Below are 24,745 nucleotides of genomic sequence, written 5' to 3' on the forward strand. Positions count from 1 at the left end.
TCTGATGATGTCTTGCCTTCCGGGCAGAGAACTGAAAGCATAACAAAGGATTTTATTTCCCTCTCTGACAATAACCATATTTGTATCCTGCTGCCGCACTCTCACGGCTAACGGATGGCCGCTCAGAGATATCCGTGCTGCTGCACACTTGCTTGCACAGCCATATCTGGTGTTACAGTGGGAGAACTAGCATAATAAAACACTGCTCAGTGGTTGTTTAACGCACAAATAAATAAATCTAATCTCCTGGCACCAATCATCTTGTTACTGCAACAGGCGTTTGTTTGTTGCTCAGGCAGGTAAAGAGGAGGCAAAGTCCACTGTAGGCTCTAGTTTGTATTAGCAGCTAAGTTGGCCTGCAGTAAGATCAACATGGCACAGACTCCACATTTTTTATATTTTTTACTTTCTTATTTTTCTTGAAGCCACGTGTCAAGACACTTGATGGGCACCTTTCCATCTCGGCGACCTTTTTTTCCCTGACATCTGCATTCCTTACATTCTTGGTACAGTACTCTTGTGGTGGTTTGTTTTGAAAGGAGGGAGGTGTCACTTCTGAGTCGCATGATGTATTGGCATGTTTACGTCCTTGTGAAATTGAATTAAAATTCTAACTTAATATGAAACATTTGTCCTCACTAGGATCTAATCATAGGAACAGTTTTGTACTAGTGGCTTTTGGGGATTTGCGCTGTTTGTTTTGTTGGTCCAGTCAGTGCAGAGATTTCTGGGAAATGGCAATTTCTGAGTAAGAGGAAGACATTTCTCCAGAATGTGCCAGGAAACGCTTCCTGACAGGACTGAGTGAAGGTCTTCCTGAGTCTGGGGATGCCTCTGTTTTGGAGCCATTCATTGTAGTCACTCTTCTGGATCTCTTTTTACTTTGCAGCGTCTCACTGATCTCCTGAGTCCAAGTTTACAGCCGCAGCTGTGAAATGCCCAAAATAAGACTTCATCCTTAGAAAGGGCTGCTTCTGTGCAAAGACTGCGATAACAAAAGCTAGGAAGGCAGTTTTTCTTGGCTTGCTGTGATCTCTTACTCAGTTCCTCCTGCCCCGTTTCCACAATCCTCTTTATTATTTTCCCCCTCCAATGTGATTTTTGACTGTGATGTAGTTAGGGCCACATGGAAAAACTGCAATAACTTGGGATCGATGTCGCAGTGCTATCATGTGAGCCTCTGAAAGACAAAGAGTTGTTTGTGCAGACTTAAAGCAGTAGTTTAAAGTCTGTATTGTCGTTTCTGTCAAACAGTCTGACCTCACAGCAGCCCAAACTAGAAGTCCAGCGGATCATCGGAGGGGGAAGTGTAAACAAAAAGGCAGAGTGTTTAAATGGTGGTTTGATTTCACGTGGGATTGACTTCCACAATGCCAGGTCATGCTTCATGGCCACGTTACCTTTTTTTCTGCTGTACTGCAACTAATAGAGCTGAAGCTGTAGTAGCTGTAGTTTGAGTCTTTTCTCAAGCAAAAATGCTGTTTCCAAGTCCTACAATTTGAGACTTTGTTTTGTTTTTCTTTGTCTTATATGACACTAAAACTAAATAGCTTTTGGTTTTGGATCGTTAAACAGAGAAAATGGATACATATTTGAAAATTCTGCAGTTAAACCATGCTGCATCATATTACTACAACCTCCCCTAACAATACCACTGCTACTTTACCTACTGCCACAGTGACTTTTGCTAATACCACTGAAAGTTTAGAGAAGTGAGAGCATTGTTTAGGACAAGTTTTGAGCTGTTTAAAGAGCGCAGACAGAAGGCAGATTATGGCCTGGAGATAGCATAGTTTGTAGGGCTGCAACAACCAATTGATTGATTTAGTCAATTGAAAAGAGAAAATCTTGGTAATGGATTCAATCGTTAAAGAATAACGTTTGTTCCAGGTTCTCATGTTGTATCAACTTAAAAGTGCATGCATCTTCTGTATTATTGGCTATAACTTCACAGCCATCGATAAATAACCGATACTATAAAGTTCCCATCATCAGGCCGATATTTGTTATTCATTCCTAGTTTTGATACTTGTTGTGATTGAATTTCTCAAACAAATTTTACTTTTTATCCAACAAGTAGTTCTAATCTCTTGACTGCTACTTGTGTTACTGTACTACAACAACTAATGCTGCTTCTACAAGTACTCTAAGCCAGTTCAATTCTGAAATGCACATCTGTACCACAGCTGGAACTAGGGTATTGGAGCACGAGTGTTTCAGGCACCGGCAGAGGCGTGTGTTTGTGTATATGTGTGTGTGTGAGTGTGTATTTTAGACCCCGACCACTCAGCGTAGGGTCAAGTAATCCCAGCCTATTTTCTTTTCAGATTTGTCCCTCCCCCTCCATATATCTTTCTCTCCATCTGGTTGATGTTAAACCCGCCTTACAGCATTAGAAAATTCAAGTTTGCTTTTCAGACAGATGGGTCTTTTCTATAAAATAGACTTGGAAATATGTCTACTGTCAGATACATTTAGATCGGCGACACTGATGCCCTTTTTAACAGGATTATGTGAATGTTCTTTTGGAAGCAGAGTCATTGTGTTTTTAATGTGGTTTTATACTATTAGCCTGCCAGTCGGGGCCTAAAGCCTTTAATGATGTGCGTTCAGACATACAGTGACTGATTATAGTATCATTTTGGACAAAGAAGTCAGTTTGAAGAAGCTGTCACAAGACCTTTATTCAACACATTAATGACCTTTGTAATACGAACGATATTCAAATATTAGCCTATGAAAAGTTATGCTGCCTTGACAGGAATATATGTGCAAGTGTGCAAACAGTAACAGCTAAAGGATAATGGTAGTGTCCTTTCTTTAGTCTTTCATACCCATTTCCCACCAAATTAGCTCTGAACCAGTTCTGTTTAAGCTTCTCGAAACCTTGGTGCTATCTAACGAGCCAGGCCGCATTTCCATTTGTCATCACCGAAGGGCGTTGCACGGTGCATAACAATCTGTAGAGTATGACACACCCACTTCAGTTCGCCCTTCGGGTCAAGGAAAACCTGGCAAATGGGACTCCAGGCCAATGTATTTTTGGTCAAAATGCTCAAAACGATCCAAATTAGGTGAGTGAACTGTACCAGAACCTGATCCATGGAAAACTCCTGTCAGTATCAACAAATCTCATCCTTGTGCTATCTCGCGAACCAGCGCGCTTTTTCCACCAGTTTTTAGTGGAAACTTTGGAAGATTGGAAGTAGAAGATTTAAATCTTTTAAAACAGGTCAAAATATGTTTTTAAGACAGGCTTTCCCTTAAACAGCTGGCCACTGTTGTTTTAAGCTAACTTTACTCCAGCAAGAGCAAATAGAGGATCTGTTGGGCACTATTTTCTGCAGTAGATTAATTTACGTTTATTGCTGTAAAGAGTATTTACATCAGAAGGACGGTATATGTGGTATTGAGTCAAAATGGCAGGTGCTACATCCATGGTAGTGAAGGAACGTGTCTCTTAATGCAACAGTGTGGCTCATTAAAGTGTTTTTCATAGTTCTTGGACAGAAATGAAAGCTCTTTGGCTTTGGATGCACATTAGTAGGATGAGTTCATCGTTGGCCTTTGTCTTTTAAGGGTGCTAATTGATGACCTGACTCGTGTCTCAGTTTCCAACTCAATAAAGTGCTCAGAGTTTTGTCTGAAGGGTGGAGGGAGGGAGGGAGGTCACAGAGGTCAGCGGGGATGTCAGTACCAGGCTTCAGTGTTTGGTTTTCAGGAGAACTAACCTGCTCAGGAATGTGTGTAGTACTCACTCCTCCGCTGTGGCGTTATCAATCATCATCACCGACACCGTCACATGTCTGAGGAAATGGACCCTCATCTGTGGTCTTCTCTCTTGAGGATTTGGTCAGAAAACTCTTTATGGATGAGCTGCTCATCACTGACCTGAGAAGAAGTAGGAAATACCTCAGCCTGGCATTTTTAAAGGGGTCTGGTAAGATGTTATGAGTCTGAAGAATGGATAGACTAGTGGCAAGGTTCAATGCCATCTTCTGCCAGATGGCCACCAGCAAATTTGTGGTTTGATTCTCTCTCAGCTACAATTCACAGAGTGGGATTTCCCATGAAACTCATGATACCAGATTTGATGCGGCATTAATCACAAGACAGCAGAGAGAGGATGAGCTCACCCTCAGCTGTGGTAACACACTGTGGTCTTGTTTTATCTCAAAATGTCTTTATCCTACTTTTTTCTACAGCCACACGATGCATGCAGGCTTTGTAGATTATAGAAGATAGCAGAGCGGAGACTAATAGAGCAAACGCCGGTGTTTTGCTCTTCATGTTATTTGTTGTTTTCTGCACTCACATGGAGAGAGAAAATACTTTGGATTCCCAACAAAAATCAACAACAAGATTTGGGGTTCTCACATGGAGTGAAAACAAGCAGCTGACCAAATACAGCTTCCACCCTGGTGAGGGTGAGTGAGGGTTTCCCACTAAACTCTGGAAAAACCTGAAGAGGAAAACACATCAATTGCAAGATGTGTGTCTGTGGCATATCCCATGGGAACTGTAAAAGATAGTTGGAAAGCAGGTTGTTTTATTTTGAAATCCTAGGCATGTTTACTGACCAGAAGGCCACTGACTTTGTGCTTTAAATCTTGTGAAATGGTTCATGTTTGGGCAAATAACCATCATTTTCATTGGCTTCATTGGCTTCTAATCAAGAAAAATGACCTTTTTTCTTTAAAAGTTACTTAAACTGAATAATTGATCATCAAAATAGTTGGTTATTCTAATAGTTGGAAACTAATCGATTAAGCGTTGCAGCTGCAGCTCATGTGTGTCTACATAACCAGAAATCTGTTCATGATAAATCTTAATAGTATGTTTATGGAGTCAGGCAAACACACAAGAGTGTGTGTGATGTTTTGGAAGGAACTTAACCCCCTTTTTCTGTCGAGTGTGTTGTTGAAATGAGGCAACGAAGCACTCAAGGCCCCTTGTGTTAAAAGCAGACCCCAGCCCCCAGCTCATATTGAGGCTATTGGTTTAATTATGCTCCTAATGCCCATGTTTTACCCTGCTGGGTGTGACACTGTGACCCCAGAGAGGGAGGAAATGAAGTAAACTCTACAGCCCCTGCCCCCGCTAACATGGGAACAAGTAGAGCCACTGTTTTTATGTTGTTAGTCCGGGGCTTTAGCTGCTCTCTTCACGTACTGTACTACCTCAAAATTCATGACGGCCATTCATTCTAGTGTTTTTGTGCACCCTATATATTCAGTCACTCTTCCTCCCCCCCTGGTCTCAGCCTGTTTTAAATCAGATTTAGTTTGAAGTGATAAGTGGTCGATGCACGTCAAGGAGAGACATGTGATAAGTGTTTGAATCCAGCGGTCATGGGGATACTGTCCAACTTTGTTATGGAAGTTTGAGATGCCAGGCATGCCGATGCTTCGAGGCCCGAGACCCCTGGGAGAATAGTGCCATTATTCCAGATAGGAGCCAGCCCATGTGCACCCGTGACTGCCGGAAATAAGGGCTGCTGGGTAATAAGTCCTGGAAATCACTTTTGTTTTTTGTCTCTCAAGCAGCCAGACTGCCGTTTGTTGTTTTGTTTGTCAGAGGGATTACACAGAAACTTCTGGAGTGGATGGGTCTCGGCCCAGAATAGATCCCATTAACTTTTGGTGCGGAACTGGATAAAGAGACAGATCAAGTACATTTTCCTCACTTTCTTTAACACCTTCAGATAGGGTGTTTTATGACATTTTCATTAGTTTATCAGGGAATAATACATGGATCGTGAAAAGAATCAGGCATACTTAGGTGGCTGGTGTCTATGAGTGAGTACAATTTGATCCAAATAAAAATCCAGATGTATGCTTTTGATATGTTTTATTTGATTAAGGATTAGGCTTGTATGACTGTTGGGTCCTGGTAGCATTGTAGTTTAAAATACTGTTGCCTCATCTTCTTTTCATTTCCAAAACCATAACCTTGCAGAGGATTGCTACTTGACTTTGAAGCGAGTTGGTTTGCTGCCTACGTTTCTCATCTTGCTGGGTAATGTAAATTCTGGGGAACCCCCTCTCTGTGCAGTGGTTGAATTCAAAGCGTACTCTGTTATTTGTTAATGTCTTATCCTTGGCAGAGTCCTTCAGGATCTTTCCTGTACTTTTTTCTTACTCTTATTCTTTTTTCTTTCAGATTCATTGAGGAGAAGATGATGTCTGACGCCAGCGATATGTTGGCAGCCGCCTTGGAGCAAATGGATGGGATCATAGCAGGTAACCACATGGTGCGCTTGGACTTTAAGACCTGGCAATAGCACTTTTTTTAAGTGGGCATGGGTCTAGCCACATCTGGAAAGCATTGAGTTGCAAGTTGGGAATACTACGTCCAGTGGACGGTAAAACAATGTGCCCTTCTCCTTCTACTCCTACCTGCAGTTTAGTTTAATCCTTCTGAATATACATTAAAGTTCAGAATAAAAGCTGAAATTGTGCTGCTGGTTCACTGGCTCTTTCTGCTTCCACTGCATTCCTCCACCATGAGAAATGAAAGAAAGTTTCCATTGTCCCTGCAGTGACGGAAACTAATGATTATTCAAGCTCTGTGAGTTTGGAATACAAACTCCTGCTCGGGAACTTTTGGCCACACTCCGGCTGCTTGTGCCGCTGCAGATGAGCAGAGCAGGCTTTAGTTTCAGAGTCCCTACTTTTCCGCTGATGTGTGTAATTATAGCACTGACCTTTCCAATGGGAGCGAGGCGACTGATCACGTGACATCCAGCCCAGTCCCCCCCGTTTCCGCAGAAACCACAGCCGTCATCAAGCCGCACTCCCTCGCTACTGTGGGGAAGCCATGATTGTTGGGATATTTGTTTATTTAGCCCCCTTTTTGTTGTTGGACATCTTCATTATGTCTGACATTTAAGAGAGATGGCAGATGGTGTGGAGTAGGCTGCAGCGGACAATGAGAACATCATGCGCTTGAATTTCGTCAACATGTTGTTCCAGTTTTTAAGAAAAATCAGAACATTTGATTTGTCCAGATAGATGGGATATAATTTTCAATATTTTTTGCTTAAACTGTGTCACATGATGTTTGATAACATCTCTATAAACATTTGCTTGTCTGGCATGTCTGCTGGACTGTGTTTGTGTTTGTGCAGGGGTGGAGATAATACCAATATGTGCCTAAATATAGTTATTTTGCAGAAATGTTAGCTTGAGTGGAAGTAAAATTATTGGTAAAAGATACTCAATGTTCTCGGTTAAAAGATTCTGAGTAGCTTATAAACTGGATGTTCTCAGGGCAGATGATGTACGATACAAAAGTATGATTACATTTAAAATACTTGATTAAATAAAATAAACAAAGCGGAGTAAACTGGATGGAACCTAATGAACTGATGACGACGGTGATGTCTACGCTGTTTGTTTGGCACCCAGAGCCGATGAAGAAGTTTGGCTGCATGTGGTGACAGACACAACTTACAATTTCTGAAAAAAAAGACGTAAACATGCAGTTGCATAAAAGCTAAAATTTACAGCTCTGGTTCATTAGTCATCCTGCTCCCACCACACCCACTGATCAGCACCAAATGTCGCATTGGCTTTAAATCCTTCCTTTTCTGTCTGTGAGAATCCAACAAATACATTTTTAAGTTTTGACTATTCTGCCAGCTCAATGATCTATTCTAATTTCACAACTTCTTTTTGTGACTCATGTGAAATAGAGAGGGTTTCTTTGTGTCATCCCACATCTAACTCTTCCTCTTCATCTCCCCAGGCTCCAAGGCCATGGACTACTCCAACGGGCTGTTTGACTGCCAGTCGCCCACTTCGCCGTTCCTGGGTGGCCTTCGGGTGCTGCATCTGCTGGAGGACCTGCGGGGGGCGCTGGAGCTGATGGACAACGAGGAGAGGGACAACCTGCGGTGTCAGATCCCTGATTCCACAGCAGAGGGGCTGGCAGAGTGGCTGCATGGACGACTGGTAAACATTTACGTTCCATGTGTGGTCTTAGTTGTATGTGTTTGCTTTCTTTGAATCTTTTGCTTGTCATGTACTGCTGTGGTTTGTTCTGACCACGCTCCGAGTCTTTACAGTCTTGGCTCTTTGCATATTTTTCGCTCTTGAGGTGCTGTAACTTATGATTGGAGCATTTCTCTCTGGTGCCATTTACACCTGTCATTTCAGCTTTCTTGTGACACATGAAATCCAGATGAGATTTAACACACATGCGTTTACACTGACAAGACCACAGATCAGATGGCAATCTGTCGTGATACACGCAAATTACAGCTGTAACAGTTAGTCTAACACTTCCTCGTTCTTTATCACTTATTATAGTAAATGAAGAGTCTTTGGGATTTGGACCATTGGTTGGACAAAAAAGTTATTTGAAGATGCCACTTGGGAAGCTGGATGAGCATATTTTGGACATTTTATTGACAATTAATCATGAAAATAAGCGGCACATAAATTATGATGGAAATAATTGTTAGCTGCGGCCCTAGTGTCAATAAGTTCCTTGTTGGAACAAGCAAATGTTTGACATTCTTGCTTGAAAAATGACTGAAACGATCAACTAATTGTTGCAGATCTAGATCAGTTAAAAGTTAGGGTCACCAGTCCAAAGTCACTTTAGTAAGACAGGGTGAACAACAGCTAACTTCAGTTCAATCCCAGTGTAACGTCAGCTATTCTTATCACATAGGACAGCCCATATGATAGTGTGTTCAACATCTGGATAGAAATCATCTCTTCCTCTTCCTCAGGTTGTTTCAATTATGGGATTTCAATTCATCTCCAGTGCCTCTTGGATGCATTGAATGCAGATGGTGATGCTGATTCTTATTGTCAGTGACCAGAGAGAGAAAGTGTTTATTTCTGTGCAGATTAATAAAACAAACGTGTCATTCTTACCAACTTTTTTCTGCAGCTCATGTCTGTGTATGATAATGAGTGTCTGTATGACTTATTCTTTGATCTGCTTTGCATCTGTTGATCCTGCTCATGCCGTGACTGTTTATGTGAAAGTGCTGTTATGACGTTCTTCGTGAATGATGGAGTTTCTATAGGAGTCCTGCTGCAAATAGTTTCCATCCTCCAAACTCACGTTGTCTTGGGCCAAGGCTCTTGTTTTTCTTCCCTCACGGCCTCGTCTCTCCATGTGTGATATGTGAGAGAAGAGTTTGCTTTTGATTCAATTTTCAAATCACTTGCATGTGACGGCACTATTGAACCTCACATGTTTCTCTGAGAATTCAAACTCGCATATCTGGTCAAGGGAACCATGTGAGTTCATTGTGTGGGATGTTATATGGTCATACACTTAGGTGGCATTCACCCATCAGAAAATCTGTGTGGCTCAAGGCTGGTGTGTATTTTCATTGGCATGCCTCAGCCAGAGCTGTATTTCAACGTGACAGCTAAAGGCATTCCCCCTGTTTTCTTCATGAGCTCTCATCTCAAAAGAAATAGCAGAGGAAAACATTATGTCACAGATGCAGCAAATACTGTTTTTTGTTAAGACAGCTATTGTTTCTCATTTTAGACGAACGGCCACGGCTCAGAAGCAGTCTACCAAGAACGTCTGTCACGACTGGAGAGTGACAAAGAGTGTCTCATTCTTCAGGTTTGTGAGCAAAGCTCTTCATTGTAGCCACAAGACAGCAGCACAATTACTCTTGAATTGACAATTAAGTGGTATTGTAAGTGGCTGCATCTGGATAATTACCACTGACAAAGAGGACGTGTTCTCAGTCTCCTTTGTTGATTTGTACGTTCGTCTGTTAGTCAGCAGGATATTTTAAAAACAACTCGACAGACTTTCAAGAAATTTAGCAGAAAGATTCCTCAGTTCAAGACAAATCGATAAATACCAGTTGACAGATTTTTGGAGAAAACATAAAACTTCGTCTTCAAATTTGGCCAGGTCTTCACTAACGTCTGTACCTTTTTAAAAATATTTAGAGGAGCAGGGAAAAGGTTATTCATTCCTCTCTCTATCAGAGCCCGATTGATATATCTGGTTCCTATCACAGATATATTGGTTAACAGTGTATATGTTGTAAAATATGTGTATACTGTTAAGTAAATTTAATGAATTGAGCCCAACATCAGATATCACATTGCCTCAGGGGGCTTTACAATCTGTACAGTGAACAATAAACCTCTGTCCTTAGACTCTCGATTCAAGTAAGGAAAACGTAGACAAGGAAAAAAATCTGCCCAATCGACCCCAAATGTCGAGTATCTGTAGGTCAAAATTCTTGAAGGCATGGCCTGTTTACATACAGCTTTCCTTCTCAGTCCATCTCTCAACACTTCCAGTGTTACTGCCCTGTCTTTGGCACTCAGCCCCACGGCCATTTATTCATAGAGGTCACAAGGACATAAAAAGGTTCAACAGTTTACGTCACACGTAACGAACAGTGTCCGTGTCAATGGTGATAAAGTCCCATCTCACACACGGCAACAATGTGGCTCTTTGATGTGTGTTTGGGATAATTTTTGGAACACAATGGGGCTCTGTGACAAAGAGGAAGAAGATGTATCAGGAGCTGGCTGCACAGACAACACTTGGTAGTAGAATCAGTTCATTGTTGGTTTAGATAAAGAATATCTCCATCCTAAAATAGCAGTTACAGATTCATCTTTGTGCAGATGTTCAAGGTTCAGGTTTTAAATGTATACCAAGGTCTTCCCAACAGTTTCTGTTATCGAAATCTTAAATGTTAGGTGTTTATGTGGCCTTGGAGGTCTCTGCACTATGTATTTTTTGAATGCTTTCAAGTTTAAAATAAATCCCTTATGTCTCACCATTGTCCAGGTAAGTGTTCTAACAGACCAGGTGGAGGTTCAAGGCGAAAAGATACGGGACCTAGACAACTGCCTGGAGCATCATCGGGGGAAACTAAATGCTACAGAGGAGCTGCTGCAACAAGTAAGGCTGCTACAAAGTTACACAACTTTGCTTCTGGACTTTAATTGAACACAGAAGTGCAACTTAACCGAGCATACGTCTCGCTCTACAGGAGCTGTTGAACCGGTCAGCGCTGGAGACCCAAAAGCTGGAGCTGATGACTGAGGTGTCTAGTCTGAAGCTGAAGCTGTCTGCTGTGGAGAGAGATCACCGGGACAATGAGGTACACCGCTGTCCTTAACATGTACTCCGTGTGAAGTGGAGCGGAGATGGCTGAGAAGCTCTGAGAGTCGCACCTGCACTTTGTTTTATGTGCTGTTTGAGTCCTGGCAGCCGCACAGCCATTGTTTTAAAGTCACAAAGGTCTGTCTCACTCCACTGGAGGGCTCAGAGATATGTCATGTGGTGCAGCGTGAACTTCTCCGAGGGTTACAAAAGAGGCTTAAACACTTCTTGTGCTCCAGCAGCTGTTTCCTGCCAGAGCCCCTCCACCCACATCCATACCCATACCTCTCCCTCCTCTCCCCTCTCCCCTCTCTGAGGGGCTGTTAGAGTTATAGTTTCCATACACTCTGTCCACTAGCAGGGACACATATATGGAGAATATCATGTGGTTTCGACACAGTAAAAGCCTGGAGGGAGTTGATTGAATTCCATGCAAGTTTGTTTTTGTTTCCATTTAACCTCCATTAAGCTTTAAATCAAACTGTAAAAAACACATAATGTCAGTTGTTCTACCTTTAGCACCCGATTGGCTTATTTTATGTCCAAAATCTTAACCCTTCTCAGAGTCACAACCCAGTCAAACCAACAAGTCTTTCCATTGACAGCAGTTGATCTGTTAAAAATGAAAAGAGCTCCTTATATAACTCCAGACTCCAGACTCTGAATCATTATTAAAAGTTATCCAGGTGGTTGTTGCACAGCCAACACTTTTAATTTACCGCTAGTGTTTTGCTGTTGATGGACAGCACCAGAAAAAATATGTTTTTCTTGTGTAATTGGCTGTGACCATCTCAAATCACACTTTGATGGATGTCTGATGGTGCATGTACTGTGTCATTAGTATAAAATGGTAAGCCATGTTGATTTCTCAGCGTTTCCTCTGTAATTGTTTTGTAGCAGTGGTGGCAGGGGGTAATTTCCACATCCATCCCTGTTGGTCTTATTTCTGCTCTGGTTTTATAAGTGGTTGCAGCACTAATGTTATTTATATTTAGTTACTTGATCATGATTCACAGGTCACTTCTACACACAAGGCCTTATGCTAATGTATGTGTTATTTTGTTTTTTGTTTTGTTTTTTGAGCTGTGGTGGCAATGTTCTGACAGTGGTGGTCAACCGCTCCCGAATGAATGTAGCGTAATTACAAAGACATAATGTATACGGTTAGAGTGTATAATAAACCGGGAAACGGCAAGTCCACGGCAACAATGGCTTTTCACTTTGCATCAATCAAGGCGTGATTGGAACTGAACTGCAGAAACTCTGAAGTGTCAGTGTAGCGCCACTCGAAGTCGAGTGATTGCAATTAAAATTAAAACTGCAAGCAGTGATGAACGGGCCCTCGCCCCACCACGTACGCTGGGCTGTGGCGCTTTCGGAGGCCTGTGCGCCCAGATGTGTGCTTGCCCGTTGCCTGTGGAAATGTCCTACCTAAATGCCAGTGTAGTTACATGATCCCAACATGATTTTGAGTCAATTGATCACATGACCTGGGAGCTATTGAGCTAAAATGCTAATATTTACATATAAAAATTACTAAAAAATATTTACAGATGTAAAACGTAAAAACAAGAGGCGTATCTCATGCAGCCAGTGTAGTTACATGATCCCACACTGATTTTGATTTCAATTTCATGATAATCCGAGAAAATTGTCGCGGGGAAAAATGGCGTTAGGTGGCGCTATGGAGCCCCCTGGCAACACTCACCCCCAATAATTTTGAATTCAGATAGCAGCACACCAATGTGACGTATGTTCCAAGTTTGGTGCGTTTTGGGGTGTGTTAAAGGCTCCAAATATGCAGTCGAATGGAAGGAAAAAGAAGAATAATAAATAATCCTTACAGATACAATAGGTCCTCGCACGAGATTCGTGCTCGGGCCCTAATAAGCCGAATTTATCCTGGAAAATGTAACACGACTACTCAAAAACACATGCTGATCTAGTTTTAATTTCTTCTCCGTCTGTGAGCACAGGTGAAAAACAAGTTTTGTCAGGAACACAAAACATGACAATAATGTTTGCTAGTTTAGTTTGCCAGCAAACACTGCATGTACCTTGTGTTTAAAGTGTGTGGAGAAATTAAAACTCACCTGGAAGAAAACAGAAATGATTTTAGTCTCCTACCTAAAACAAGGGGTACTGTTACAGCCTCTTGTTGCTGAAATGAGTTCCAATAATTCTTAAAAACTCTTTGTCTGCCAAAACTTTCAGAAAAAAAGAAAGATGACCCTGGAAATACTTTATTCTGTCAGTTTTTCCAGAACAAAAAAAAAGAAAAATTCAAAAAATTCAAAATGGATCACCAGATTTTTTTCTCGCTTGCCTCTCGAGGCTTCTGTTGAAAAAACAGCCTGAAGCTCAACGTTTGATGTGAATGATTGAGAATGATGTGAAAGTAGACATTATATTTAATGGCAGTTTCTCCAAAGCGCATTGTTGCTGTTGATTGTGATTTTAAAAAAAGACGTTTCACGCTAATTGACCATGTCGCCTCCCTTTAGTCCAGGATTTGTCTCCATGTGCAGACCGAGCTTCTCAAATTCTCTCCAGTGGGACAAACGGTCAGACAAATGATGTTTGGTGCTTTTGGCAGGAAATCTCCCCCCCCTTGTTAAAAAAAACTCTGAACTCTCTCCCACACAGTCTCCATAAACCTCCCCAGCGCAGGTTTCTGTCTCAGTTTAATGGGAGTTGTTTCCTCCTCCCCAGGGTTTGTACCAGGAAGTAACGGACCTGCGGTTCAGGGTGACTGACATAGAGAATGAAAGACTGCAGTGTGAGAAGAAACTCAAAACTACAAAAGTGAGTGTGAAGAGATAACTGCTGAAGGTCCAGTCAGCAGACACCTAATTGTTTTACATTTGACAGAAGATCTGAATTTATTTCTACCCTTTGAATGCATCATTATGTGTTTAAAACCTGTGAATTTTCCCCCAATGACCTTGTTCCTTTGCTCCCTTTTACCCCCTTTTTTCACCTCCTCGTCCTCCCTCCTTTCTACCGTGATTTTAACATCTTTCTGCAACATGCTAACCTGTCAAGCGTCCAAAGTGGAACACTGAGCGGTTCACTGGAGCCGAGGTGAACGAGGTTTAATCTCCAGCCTGTCCTCTTCTCCTTTCTGGCCCTGTCAGATGCTCTAAACCTGCTCCTTCTCCACTGCTGCACAATGCTTTCCTGACTTTCACCACACTCGCTGTAAGTGCTTCCACCTGTACCGGTTTCAGGATTTGTACCAGGTTCAGATCCTCTATTAGCCTTTCTTTTTATTAACACCTCTAGACTGAAACGCTATATTTATAAACTTGCTGATACAGACGGCAACCATTTTCTCTTTAATGTATATTTCTTTAATTTTAAAGCTACACATCTTGTTAATCGGTACACCAAAGTCATTCGTTGAACAGTAATGTCTGTGAGTTTTGTGTCTGTTTTTCAGTGTGTCCACAGTTGAGTGATTAGTAACAGCTTCCGCTGAATCATCTCACAAGACCCACAGTGTTGAACTAACCAACCAAATCACTAACTGACCTGCTGACTGACTAATTCTTAGTAATGTTGTCTACTGATTTTACACATGAAAGTAAGAGTTTATTCATCATGAGGAGGAACTGCTCAGTTTGAAAAAATGTGTCCTTCTCCTTAACACTTTTCCTTGAAGCTAATGATATTTTCATTGACGATTAATCTGTCGATCTCTAGTCTCTGGCCCATTAAATGTCAGAAAATGTTGAGAATGTTGGTTAGTGTTTCCCAAAAGCCCAAGATGAAGTCCTCAATAGTCATTTGTCTACAACCCAAAGATATTGAATTTACTGTCATAGAAGAGTAAAGAAGCCAGAAAATGTTCACATTAAAGAAGCTGGTTTTCTCCTTTTTTTGATTTATAATTTCTCATTTTCAGACATAACAGTGCCAATGACACACACGTTAAGACAAGAAAAACAGGCCTCATTAGAAAACAGTTAAAATATCAATCAAGTCCAAGATAAGTTCCTCAAATATCCTGTTTTGTCAGTCGAAAAACCCGAAATTATTCAGTTCAGTGTGAAGCAGAGAAAAGAAGGAAATCTAAAAAGCTGGAAACAACACCCGTCGCTACATAAAAATGACTTTGACGATAAATAGATTATCAAAATAAGTAGCAACCATCCTTCTTTCAATTGACCAGTCGACTGTTTTTCCTTGAAAAAGTACTGAAACCAATGAATCAGTTATCAATTTAGTTGTTGATTAATTTAATAGTTGACAACTAATCGATAAATTGTTGCATCTCTAGTTGAATGTAGGTCCAGTGTAGCCCAGCTAAAGGAATTAAGAAATCAACTTCCATCAGATTTAGAGAATTTGACTAGCTCTCATCACGGCTGCCACTTAGATGCTTCCAGAGAATAATGCTCCGTATTATGTGTCCGGACACTAAAAGCTTGTAGAAAAAAGAGGTAATTCAAACCAAGACTAAATTGAATCTGTTCGTCTCTCCAAGTCTGCTTCACAAACAAAGTAATGAGAATCTCATGAATGGCAGAATGATGACTTCAAGGCTTCTCTCATTAAAGGAGGAGCTGCAGCTTCTGCAGAGGCAGCTGGAGGAGCGCGAGGTGGAGCTGAGGAGGCTTAAGGACGAGAGCAGACTGAGGGCGGAGGGCCACAACAGAGCTGAGGGAGGTGGGAGCTGTTTTGATTACCGTCTGGGATCGTCTTGTTTTTCATGGACTCTAATATCACAAAAGGGTTTATGGGGATTGGACAAATAGACATTTCACATTCCAACAACACCAGATCCCCCTCCAGCAACCTTTCCCGGAAAAATAATGGGCACTTTTAATTATTTATTTGCTTTCTTCACAGTCTAAACTGTAATGAGGCGATTCGAGGCCCTTTTGTAAAACTTAACTCCTTATCTGTTCGTCTGCAGTCTCCATACCAAACATATCTTACCGTTTCACTCCTTCCACCCTCTGCTGAACTTATCTTATCCACTGATGGTAAAGGAATGCCATTTATTTAAAGGGGAGTCATATACGTGGCTGCCTGTATACAGTATAACCAGATATACTGGTAGCTATTTGTTTTGTCTGCTGTCTCACTGTCCAAGTGCTGGTTGTTTGTTCAGACACTGACAACATCATCCTGTGAAGCTACAGATCTTAGATGTCTGCTTTCAGGAGAAAAACAAACTGCAACATACAAAAGAAAATGATTTTTAAAAACTCAGAAAGATGCTGTTTGCTGGTTTTTCTTCTCTGAGATCAGACGACAGGGTCACAGAACAGGAAGTTCAAAGCTCAACGACACTTTACACAGGGTCGATGATCATTAGCACTGAGCTTCGACCAAAGTTTGTCCGACCAGTAGGTCACCAGGACTCAGACTGTGGAGCTCTGGACTCTGAGAACAAAACTGTTACAGTACCTACATTTTTTTTGCGTAATATATTTCTTGTCAAATCTCTTTTTTGTTATATGCAAAGAGCGCTGTACAAAGCATTCAGGTTGTTTTTCTACTTTGAATGTCAATTTGTAAGTTTTTATCTAAAACATAATATTATTCTTGAACAATTTTTAGTTGAAAACATTTAAAAATGAACTAAACGTGTCAACAGAATGTGGAAAAAATAGCAAATTTTGACATCAATGACATTTATGTATTCTGCTGCAGAGATATCTTGAAAAAAACACAACACTAACATACAGTATTATCACCTTAAACAGTTGTTTTGGCGAGAATGTTTTGTAAACAATTTCTTATTTACACATCGAGCAGAAAAAGAAAGATCCAAGGCACTCTTTAGGTTAAAACGCCTTTCTTCAGACGTTTTTTTAATGGTGTTTAGAAACACGCATTGCCTTGTGTCACAGCCTTCCTCAGGGTCACCCTACCAAAGAGCTGCGTCATCCCGTTTTGTTTGAACTTCCAAGCTCTCCAGACATTCTTTCTGATTTAAAAAAACTCAATTAGAGTCTTGTTTGATGCCCAATATTCACTCTCTTTGCTCTGTTTATGGTCTCTACCAACTCTGCTGCTGCGGGGGAGTGTACAGTTGGTTAACCAGAGTTTTACTGCGAATGACGAAAGTGGGACTGAAGCTGACTCTAGTTTTCTGGGTTGAAACATGACTCAGAATTAATTCTAACTATGAACAACCCCTTTTTATATATGTCATTTGATAATAAAAAAAGATAGTAAGATAATAAGATTGGATATTGGATCATTCCGATTTGATTGAGTTAACTCCAAACCTCGAACCCCGTTTAGATCCCTCAGTGTAATGACAAGCTCTACTCTGGTCAACAGACTTCAGTTCACATCAGGTTTTCCCCCTGCAGATAAACAAGGTTTGGATTAGATTACCAAGTGGTTGGCACATGTTTAATAGAGAAAACTTGTGTAGCGCTCCCAGGAAAACACTCTGAAAGTCCCTGTTTCTGATAATTTGTGGTGATAATTGAATCAATCATTGCCACAACAAGCTGAAACAGAAGCCCTTCTGACCGACGGCCCGCTGAACTGTAGTGGCTTCATTATCTCTGGTTCGTGCTGGCTGGTTCAGAGCCAGTGGGAGTTGAAGGTAAACTAAACCTTCCACAAGTGTAAAGCATGTTTTTTTTCTCGTCCAGATACAGAAGTGTTGAAGATGAAGAGAGTGTTGGAGACACTGGCGTCATCCAACGATGAGAAGGTACGGTGTGATGTGATGCCGTTGCTGAGCAGCTGCTTTGATTTACTTGAAGCAGCTGAAACTGGAACATCATGTATGTTTTCATCTGCAGGAACGAAGGATAAAAGAGCTGGAGGAGACGCTGACAAAGTGCAAGAAAGTGCAGGAGTCGGTCAAAGGTCAGACTGTGATCACAGAGCAAACATTCATGTTATTTACTCAACTTGAACTGTCACCGCTTCAATATTAAATCAAAGTTTGGGGACTTTTTACAAATGTTTTGTCGCACAGCAGAGTCTCTATTTCCAAATCAAAACGCTATGTTCCTGACTTTGGCTTTAAAATCTCACACAGCAATCAAAATTAAGACATCTGTGTCAAATTATGGCACTAAGGACATCTGAAAATAAACTGTTCATCATCAATTTAATGCTGGAAAAATGTGGCTAATTCTCTTCAGAAACAGAGTCTGCAGCTGTCGTGTCCCCGAATTATAAAAATAGCATTAAGAAAAAACATGCAATGTAAGCAGAGGTCACTATTTGACACGATGTAGAGCGAGAGAGAGAGTTTTGTTTAAATTATGCTGTATTACTGTAAACATAAATAATGAAGTCTAGACTCCGATCAACCAAAAATGACAGCTAATCGTGTTTCATACAGTAGAAGAAATGACAGCATCTTTATATTCTGTACACCTGTGTCAGAATAAAGCAAGTAAACAGATACTTTAAGTTATTATCAACTTAAATTCGTATATATTATTCTTAATATTAGTTTATTTGTTTAGTTTGGGACGAGAACAGAAAACCTTTGACAGTTGCAGTAGCAGTGTCCAGTGTACATGAATATAGCTGAAGCTAGTTTCCAACACCGGTCCCTTGATGGCCGTTAACAGTACAAGCAATAATAAGTAGTTGAAATTCATAAAGTACACTGTGGTGTCCACCAGAAACATATATTTCTGCAATTATCCGAGACACCTACACCACAGCAACCACCAACATAACAAAAACTAAATTAAAAGACGACCTCTGTTCCTCTACGCTTCATTATTTCCCTTAATTTATCCTAAAAATGTGGATAAACTGAGCTTTGTGGGTTCAGGCTGCAGTACATCCTTAATCACTGTCCTTACTGTTCTCTCTCAGACAAGTTAAAGGAGGACGACTATGCAGATATCCCAGATGATCCCTCTGTTCCTGTATCCATGGAGGTGGATCAGGTCACCCTGGCGTTGGTGGGGGAAGCAGGAAGGAGCTCTGGCGAGGTAAACACAACCTCTGTCAAAACAATTCGCACACAGGATGAACCCCAGACTGCACACTTCCTTTTAGAAAAGCTCAATTTTCAGCCTCCCACCCTGAAATGGTTCCTCCCTGGAATTCAGAGCTTCTGTTCTGGTTATTAGTTTTTGAGCTGCGTGAACGTTGAGAAAATATGTTCGACTAATCATGTTTTTTTCTCTGTTGCTGTCTGTCGTCTCAGTCGATTCCATGTATAGCTGTGCTGTCTGAAATGAATGAACTGGACAGAGAACGACAGCTGCAGGCAGCAGAGAGGTAAAACTGACTTTCAGATCTAATTATTGTTCCCACGTGTTATTAAACCCCCATCGTCTCTGCTTTATTTTTCGTCTCATGGAGAGAATTAAATACGCTGAAATGTCTGCACAAGATATTAAATGATTCTAGCTGTTTTGGACCTTTCTTAAGTTTTTGCTTTTAGTTGTGGCATTACTGAAACATAGTGTTCGGGTAATAGAGCAACAGAGTGCTTTGGGTGATGGAATAGTTTCTGTTTTACTTGTTTACTCTTTTCACTTGTTTAGTTTTTTTTGTTTATCTGTTTTTTAAAGGACTAACTCACTCAAAAGTTGCCAAAAAATGAATTTTAAATCAACCATGGCGCATTTAAAACATAATATATTACCACAATTCTTCATTTGCCTTATATCTTTGCACCTCATCTCTCAGAAAAAAGTCTGATCTACCTCAACCGGATCATTTATGTATTTATGCTGATTGGAAAAATGTGTGTGACAGAACATATAGACCTCTGCTCAGGTTGAACGAGGTCATACTGAAGCTATGCTGGGAATGTGAAGTCATCTGAATAAAGGTGAAATCTGGAGGGTCAGGAAAATGACAATCAAGTCCTAACAAGAGGTCTAATCAAGCAGCAATTAAAGCTGATTGTGAATTGTCCAGTCGTGAAGCTGCTGCAGCTGAAAACAGTCATCTCATTTCTCTCCATTGTGTGGTTGCTTGTGTCAAATAAACGATTCATTTGTTCTGTTTGATGGAATGAGGGCGTCGAATAACATTTGCATCAGTAATGTCACTTTTAATTATGTGGTTTGTCACTAAAGGAACGGTACGTCTGTGTTACCTGACATGAAGGGTATTTCAGGACTCCCCTCTGAACCGCAAGCAGTTTCTTAGCGTTTTACTCCGAGGACATTTATACTCACTGTTGGCTCTGTTTTCACAGCGATATATAAGTCCTGCAGTTCTATGAAAGCAGCTCTAATGTCTTTTGTGCAATATTAAACAATTATAATGCCATAAATCATAAAAAAGAACAAATGCCAGCTGAATTCTGAGGTGCCAGCAAGTGTTTTGGAAAAATAAGGAGATGGATGGCACCACTTGCTTGTGTTTTTCTGTGGTGCTATCTCCCTTGTCTTCTCCTATCTGCTCTGTGTAAACACAGCCTGCAGTTCAGCTGAATTTTTTTTTACAGATTTTCTTGTCAACTGTTGTTCTCAGCCAAGTCATTCAAGGCTCCTCAGTTCCCCCGAGGACCACACAATTTCACGCTTTTTACTGGATCTCGTTTGTCAAACGGTTTATTTTGGGTGTAATTTTAAATGAGGCACGGCGATAAAGCAGTGTGTTTGTTGCACGTGATTCATTTAAGGACTGTTTGAATTGTGAAACTCTGATTATTTCTATTTTTACAGTCTCTGGCTGTGATGAATGCTGTTATTTTAAGTTTGTTTTGTTTTTAAAGAAAAGAGGCTTTCAGTCCTGCTGGCAGGTTGTGGCTTAAACTGAAATACTATAATACTTGTACTTTGTTATTTCAGTTCCTCAGACGTCCTGCAGCCGGGCAGCACCGACCAGGTAAGACCAGGACACGCTACAGACACCTGACTGTACTGTCATATTGTTTGCAAACACTCAAGTGTTCATTAATTTTTCATTTTGACCTTTTGAATGCGGAGAATGTGATTTTATCCATGTGAGCAGGTTGAATATATGACTGTCAGAGTGTTTTAGCCTCTTTTATTACTCTTCATGTGGTCACAGGACCAATCACAGGACTCGCTTCATGAGCCTGACAGTCCTGCTCTGACACCTAGTGGTGAAATGGCACAACTACTTTTTTATTCTTTTACTTGAACTTAAACTGAAATGTTTTATCTTTAGCCACGTCCTGATTGTTCTACTGTCTTTATTCTTATAGGCTAAAAATAAACCCGGTTCTTCACCTCCCACCAAGTCAAACGCCACAGGTGATGAGAGTTTTGGCACCAAGAAGGCTCGTTCTTCTTTCGGTCGTGGCTTCTTCAAGCTGCGAGGAGGGAAGCAGACGGCCAGCTCTCCAAACCTCGGTGACACTGAACTCCTAATTCCTATATTTGTCCCTGAATTTATCACATTTATCTCTGTTATTTTGCTGATCCTCATGTTTCTTTCACGGCTCTGTAAATCGTGCAGACCGAACCCGGAGTGCCAGTGCGCCTGTGTTAGGTACAGTAGAGCAGAGTTGGCCTGCAGTATGGCTGCTCTGGATTACACAGCTGGATGTGAATAAACACAGTACTGACACAGCAGTGTGATCTTTTAACTTACTGTAGGTTAACTCTGATGGTCACATACTGTCATACCGTTCTCTGATAGATTAACACTTCTCTGAATCCCAACTTTTACTCCTGAATTCGACCACTGATTTTGGTTTTGTTTTGATTGAGAGACCCCGAGCAGCAGAAATGACACATCTTGAGTTTAACTAATGCTTATTACAACGACCTTTTATTTAAAGCGTTACCAAAACGAATATTAGTTTTCTGTTTCTCTATATTCAGTTTCACGAGAAGAGTTGGGAATCACTGCTCTAACTTACTGTTGAAAAGATGTTTTTCAAGAGTTTCTTGTCTGTTACTCTGCTGTGAGGTGTTTCTGTCCAGCTGTCCCTTATCCACGACTTTAAACCATCTGCAATGAAGCCGTTTTATGTTACTTATCAGACAAATTGTGATACTTTTCTCATTCACTTTAAATGAGAAAGTTGTCGTAGTGGTTGAAGTTCTTGTGCATGAGTGGTGTCAGTTGTAATAGTTAACATCAGGTCGTAGTGGTGCTTCTGTGGCGGCCTCGTTGAAGTATGTTTGTTGTCATGTTAATGTGTGTGATTATCTTTACAGCTGAGACAGAACGTAAAGGCACAGAGCATCTAGACTTGGCCGGCGTTCCTCCACGAAAGTCACATGATGGAGCTCCTCTGCCGTCCTCACCTGAAACCAAAAAGAAGTCTAAAGGCTTCAGGAAATTCTTTGGCAGGTAATGTTCACGGATGTGCTCGCTGTATTTAACGTCATAGAAGGCAAATATCGTCACTAATGTGGTTCTCCTGCAGGTTAAAGAGGAGTCACTCTACCTCCTTCAACCTCGATGATGCAGCAGAGATGGAGTTCAGGAGGGGCGGAGTCCGAGCCACAGCCGGCCCTCGACTCGGCTGGTCACGTGAATCTAAACAAAAGTAAGAGTCAGAGAAAGAGTGAACTGCTGATGTCATAGTTGTACCAGATGATCAATAATTCCTGCTCTGTTCCCGTCAGTGCTGTCGATGTTCCCTTCTCGCGGTGGAGTAAAGATGAAGTGTGCGCGTGGCTTCACGAGCAGGGCCTCGGCTTGTATGTGGCCCAGTGTCAGAGCTGGATCAAGTCCGGACAAACACTGCTGCAGGCATCACAACACGATCTGGAGAAGGTGAGGCCGCCACCAGCAGGAGTGTGAAGGTTTTGGTGTCTTTGTCGCAGAAATATATTGTTTTTAGACTTCTAAAAGTCACTGTTATTTGAAGTAAAAACTTTTATCAATATATAGGAGCATGTTTAGGAACCACTTAGGATTAGATTACTGTATGTTAGATTGGTTTGATTAGATTAGATTTGGATGTTAACACTTCTGTAAGTAAAATTTTGAATGCAGATGAAGATCTGAGTTTGTTGCCGTCAGTAAAAATTTCTTGTTTATAATGTTGAGTGTGTTTCTGTGCTCAGGAGCTGTGCATGAAGCAGCCTCTCCACAGGAAGAAGCTGCAGCTGGCTCTACAGGCTCTCGGCTCGGAGGACGACGACCTCAAGGGCAAACTGGACCACAACTGGGTGAACAGTGAGTGTGACCTCATCGTCATTAATAAAAAAATGTCTGCACTTTTCCTCACGACTTTTAAATGAAACACACTGATGTTTGTTTCAGGGTGGCTGGACGACATCGGCCTCCCGCAGTACAAAAGTCACTTTGATGAGGCTCGTGTTGATGGACGCGTGCTGCACTACATGACTGTGGTGAGCTGACAGAGCTTTTTAAACCTTGTCACGTCGCAGTTCAACCTGTGTGGAGGCTCGTAAAACTCATTTGACATGAAAGTGATGAGAAACTTTTATGGCAAAAGGTCTTCTTCTTAATGATTTGATATTCTGAGTGAACGTTCCCCTTGAATTAACCTTTCAAGAGACTTCTGTGTTCACTCTTTTATTATGTTTCCCAGGAGGACTTGCTGTCTCTGAAGGTGGGCAGTGTTCTTCATCATCTCAGCATCAAGAGGGCCATTCAAGTCCTCCGCCTCAACTCCTACGATCCAAACTGTCTCAGACGACGACCCTCTGATGAGGTATCGCACAGGAAGCCGCAACCTCCACTCACCTCTTCCTTTTCTGCTTCAAAGCTGTTTTCAAATTGATCTGAACTCTTTTGATTCCCAGAACAACTTCACACCAGCAGAGATCTCCCAGTGGACCAACCACAGAGTGATGGAGTGGCTGCGGTCTGTGGATCTGGCCGAATACGCTCCAAATCTGAGAGGCAGCGGGGTTCATGGAGGGCTGATGGTGAGAAGGGAGGGAGTAGATTAAAGTTAAGGTCAACCTGATGATACTCAGCAGACTCAGAGGGGAAACATGGCAAGAAGAAGACATCAGCAGCCAATTTAAACTATTTGTGATGTTGCAAATCATTCTCGAACACTTCCCTCTTTGACCTCTCACCATGATGTTTCCTAAACGTCTGCGACTCTCTGCAGGTGTTGGAGCCTCGTTTCAACGTGGAAGCTCTCGCCCTCCTGCTCAACATTCCCCCCAACAAGACCCTGCTGAGACGCCACCTGGCAACACACTTCCACCTGCTCATCGGCTCCGAGGCGCAGCGGCTCAAACAGGACTGTCTGGAAAACCCAGACTACAGCGTCCTCACCGCCACCGCCAAGGTCAAGGTACCTGCCCGTCCACCCGTCACAAACAAACCTCTCTGTTACCGTCACTGCGGCGAGAGCAGCTTCACTTTCACTCAGTGTAATGAAAGAAGACAAGCTGTTTGTCCTCCTGCAGCCGCTCTGCAGGACACTGAAGTCATTGTGGGTCAGTCAGCTGACACATTTAGGCTCATTTTAGTCTTTTATCCATGAATACTTGCTGAAGAAATCTCACTCTTGGTGTTTAGTAGAAGCTTTAGTGTCTTTCTATGGTCAGAATGCTGTTTTGTCACCTTAACAGATATTTAATTTACTGTCTGATAAGTAACTCTTTCAAAAATAAAGGCTATTTTGTATAATTATAAAGCTGTTGTGGAATTATATATGAAAATAATGTGATTTTCTAGTGTGTATTATGGTATTTTCTTTAATGTTGGATAGTTGTTTGTTTTGAGTCTGGAGCAGAGGATTTGTATCTTGCACCAG

The 24,745-nt window shown here is 41.5% G+C and overlaps 1 protein-coding gene across 4 annotated transcripts in view; it reads left to right on the forward strand.

Annotated features, from left to right (window-relative positions):
- LOC311252588 (liprin-beta-1-like) overlaps nt 1-24,745 on the forward strand; it is a gene marked incomplete at its 5' end in the record, with an annotated part of 281,918 nt that overhangs the window by 254,327 nt on the left and 2,846 nt on the right. For all 4 annotated transcript variants that reach the window (XM_084345857.1, XM_084345860.1, XM_084345859.1 and 1 more), the window contains 21 exons: nt 6,163-6,242; nt 7,750-7,955; nt 9,520-9,600; nt 10,798-10,911; nt 11,003-11,113; nt 13,828-13,920; nt 15,678-15,786; nt 17,739-17,800; nt 17,892-17,958; nt 18,931-19,049; nt 19,268-19,341; nt 20,871-20,907; nt 21,251-21,398; nt 22,212-22,347; nt 22,424-22,546; nt 22,626-22,776; nt 23,070-23,181; nt 23,269-23,357; nt 23,561-23,683; nt 23,775-23,900; nt 24,092-24,280. In XM_084345857.1, the coding sequence (XP_084201983.1) occupies nt 6,163-6,242; nt 7,750-7,955; nt 9,520-9,600; nt 10,798-10,911; nt 11,003-11,113; nt 13,828-13,920; nt 15,678-15,786; nt 17,739-17,800; nt 17,892-17,958; nt 18,931-19,049; nt 19,268-19,341; nt 20,871-20,907; nt 21,251-21,398; nt 22,212-22,347; nt 22,424-22,546; nt 22,626-22,776; nt 23,070-23,181; nt 23,269-23,357; nt 23,561-23,683; nt 23,775-23,900; nt 24,092-24,280 (2,350 nt within the window). The remainder of the gene's footprint in view (nt 1-6,162; nt 6,243-7,749; nt 7,956-9,519; nt 9,601-10,797; nt 10,912-11,002; nt 11,114-13,827; nt 13,921-15,677; nt 15,787-17,738; nt 17,801-17,891; nt 17,959-18,930; nt 19,050-19,267; nt 19,342-20,870; nt 20,908-21,250; nt 21,399-22,211; nt 22,348-22,423; nt 22,547-22,625; nt 22,777-23,069; nt 23,182-23,268; nt 23,358-23,560; nt 23,684-23,774; nt 23,901-24,091; nt 24,281-24,745) is intronic.

Source organism: Pagrus pagrus (assembly GCF_965226575.1).
Source record: "Pagrus pagrus genome assembly, chromosome: 23".
In the NCBI taxonomy this organism is placed as follows: Eukaryota; Metazoa; Chordata; class Actinopteri; order Spariformes; family Sparidae; genus Pagrus; species Pagrus pagrus.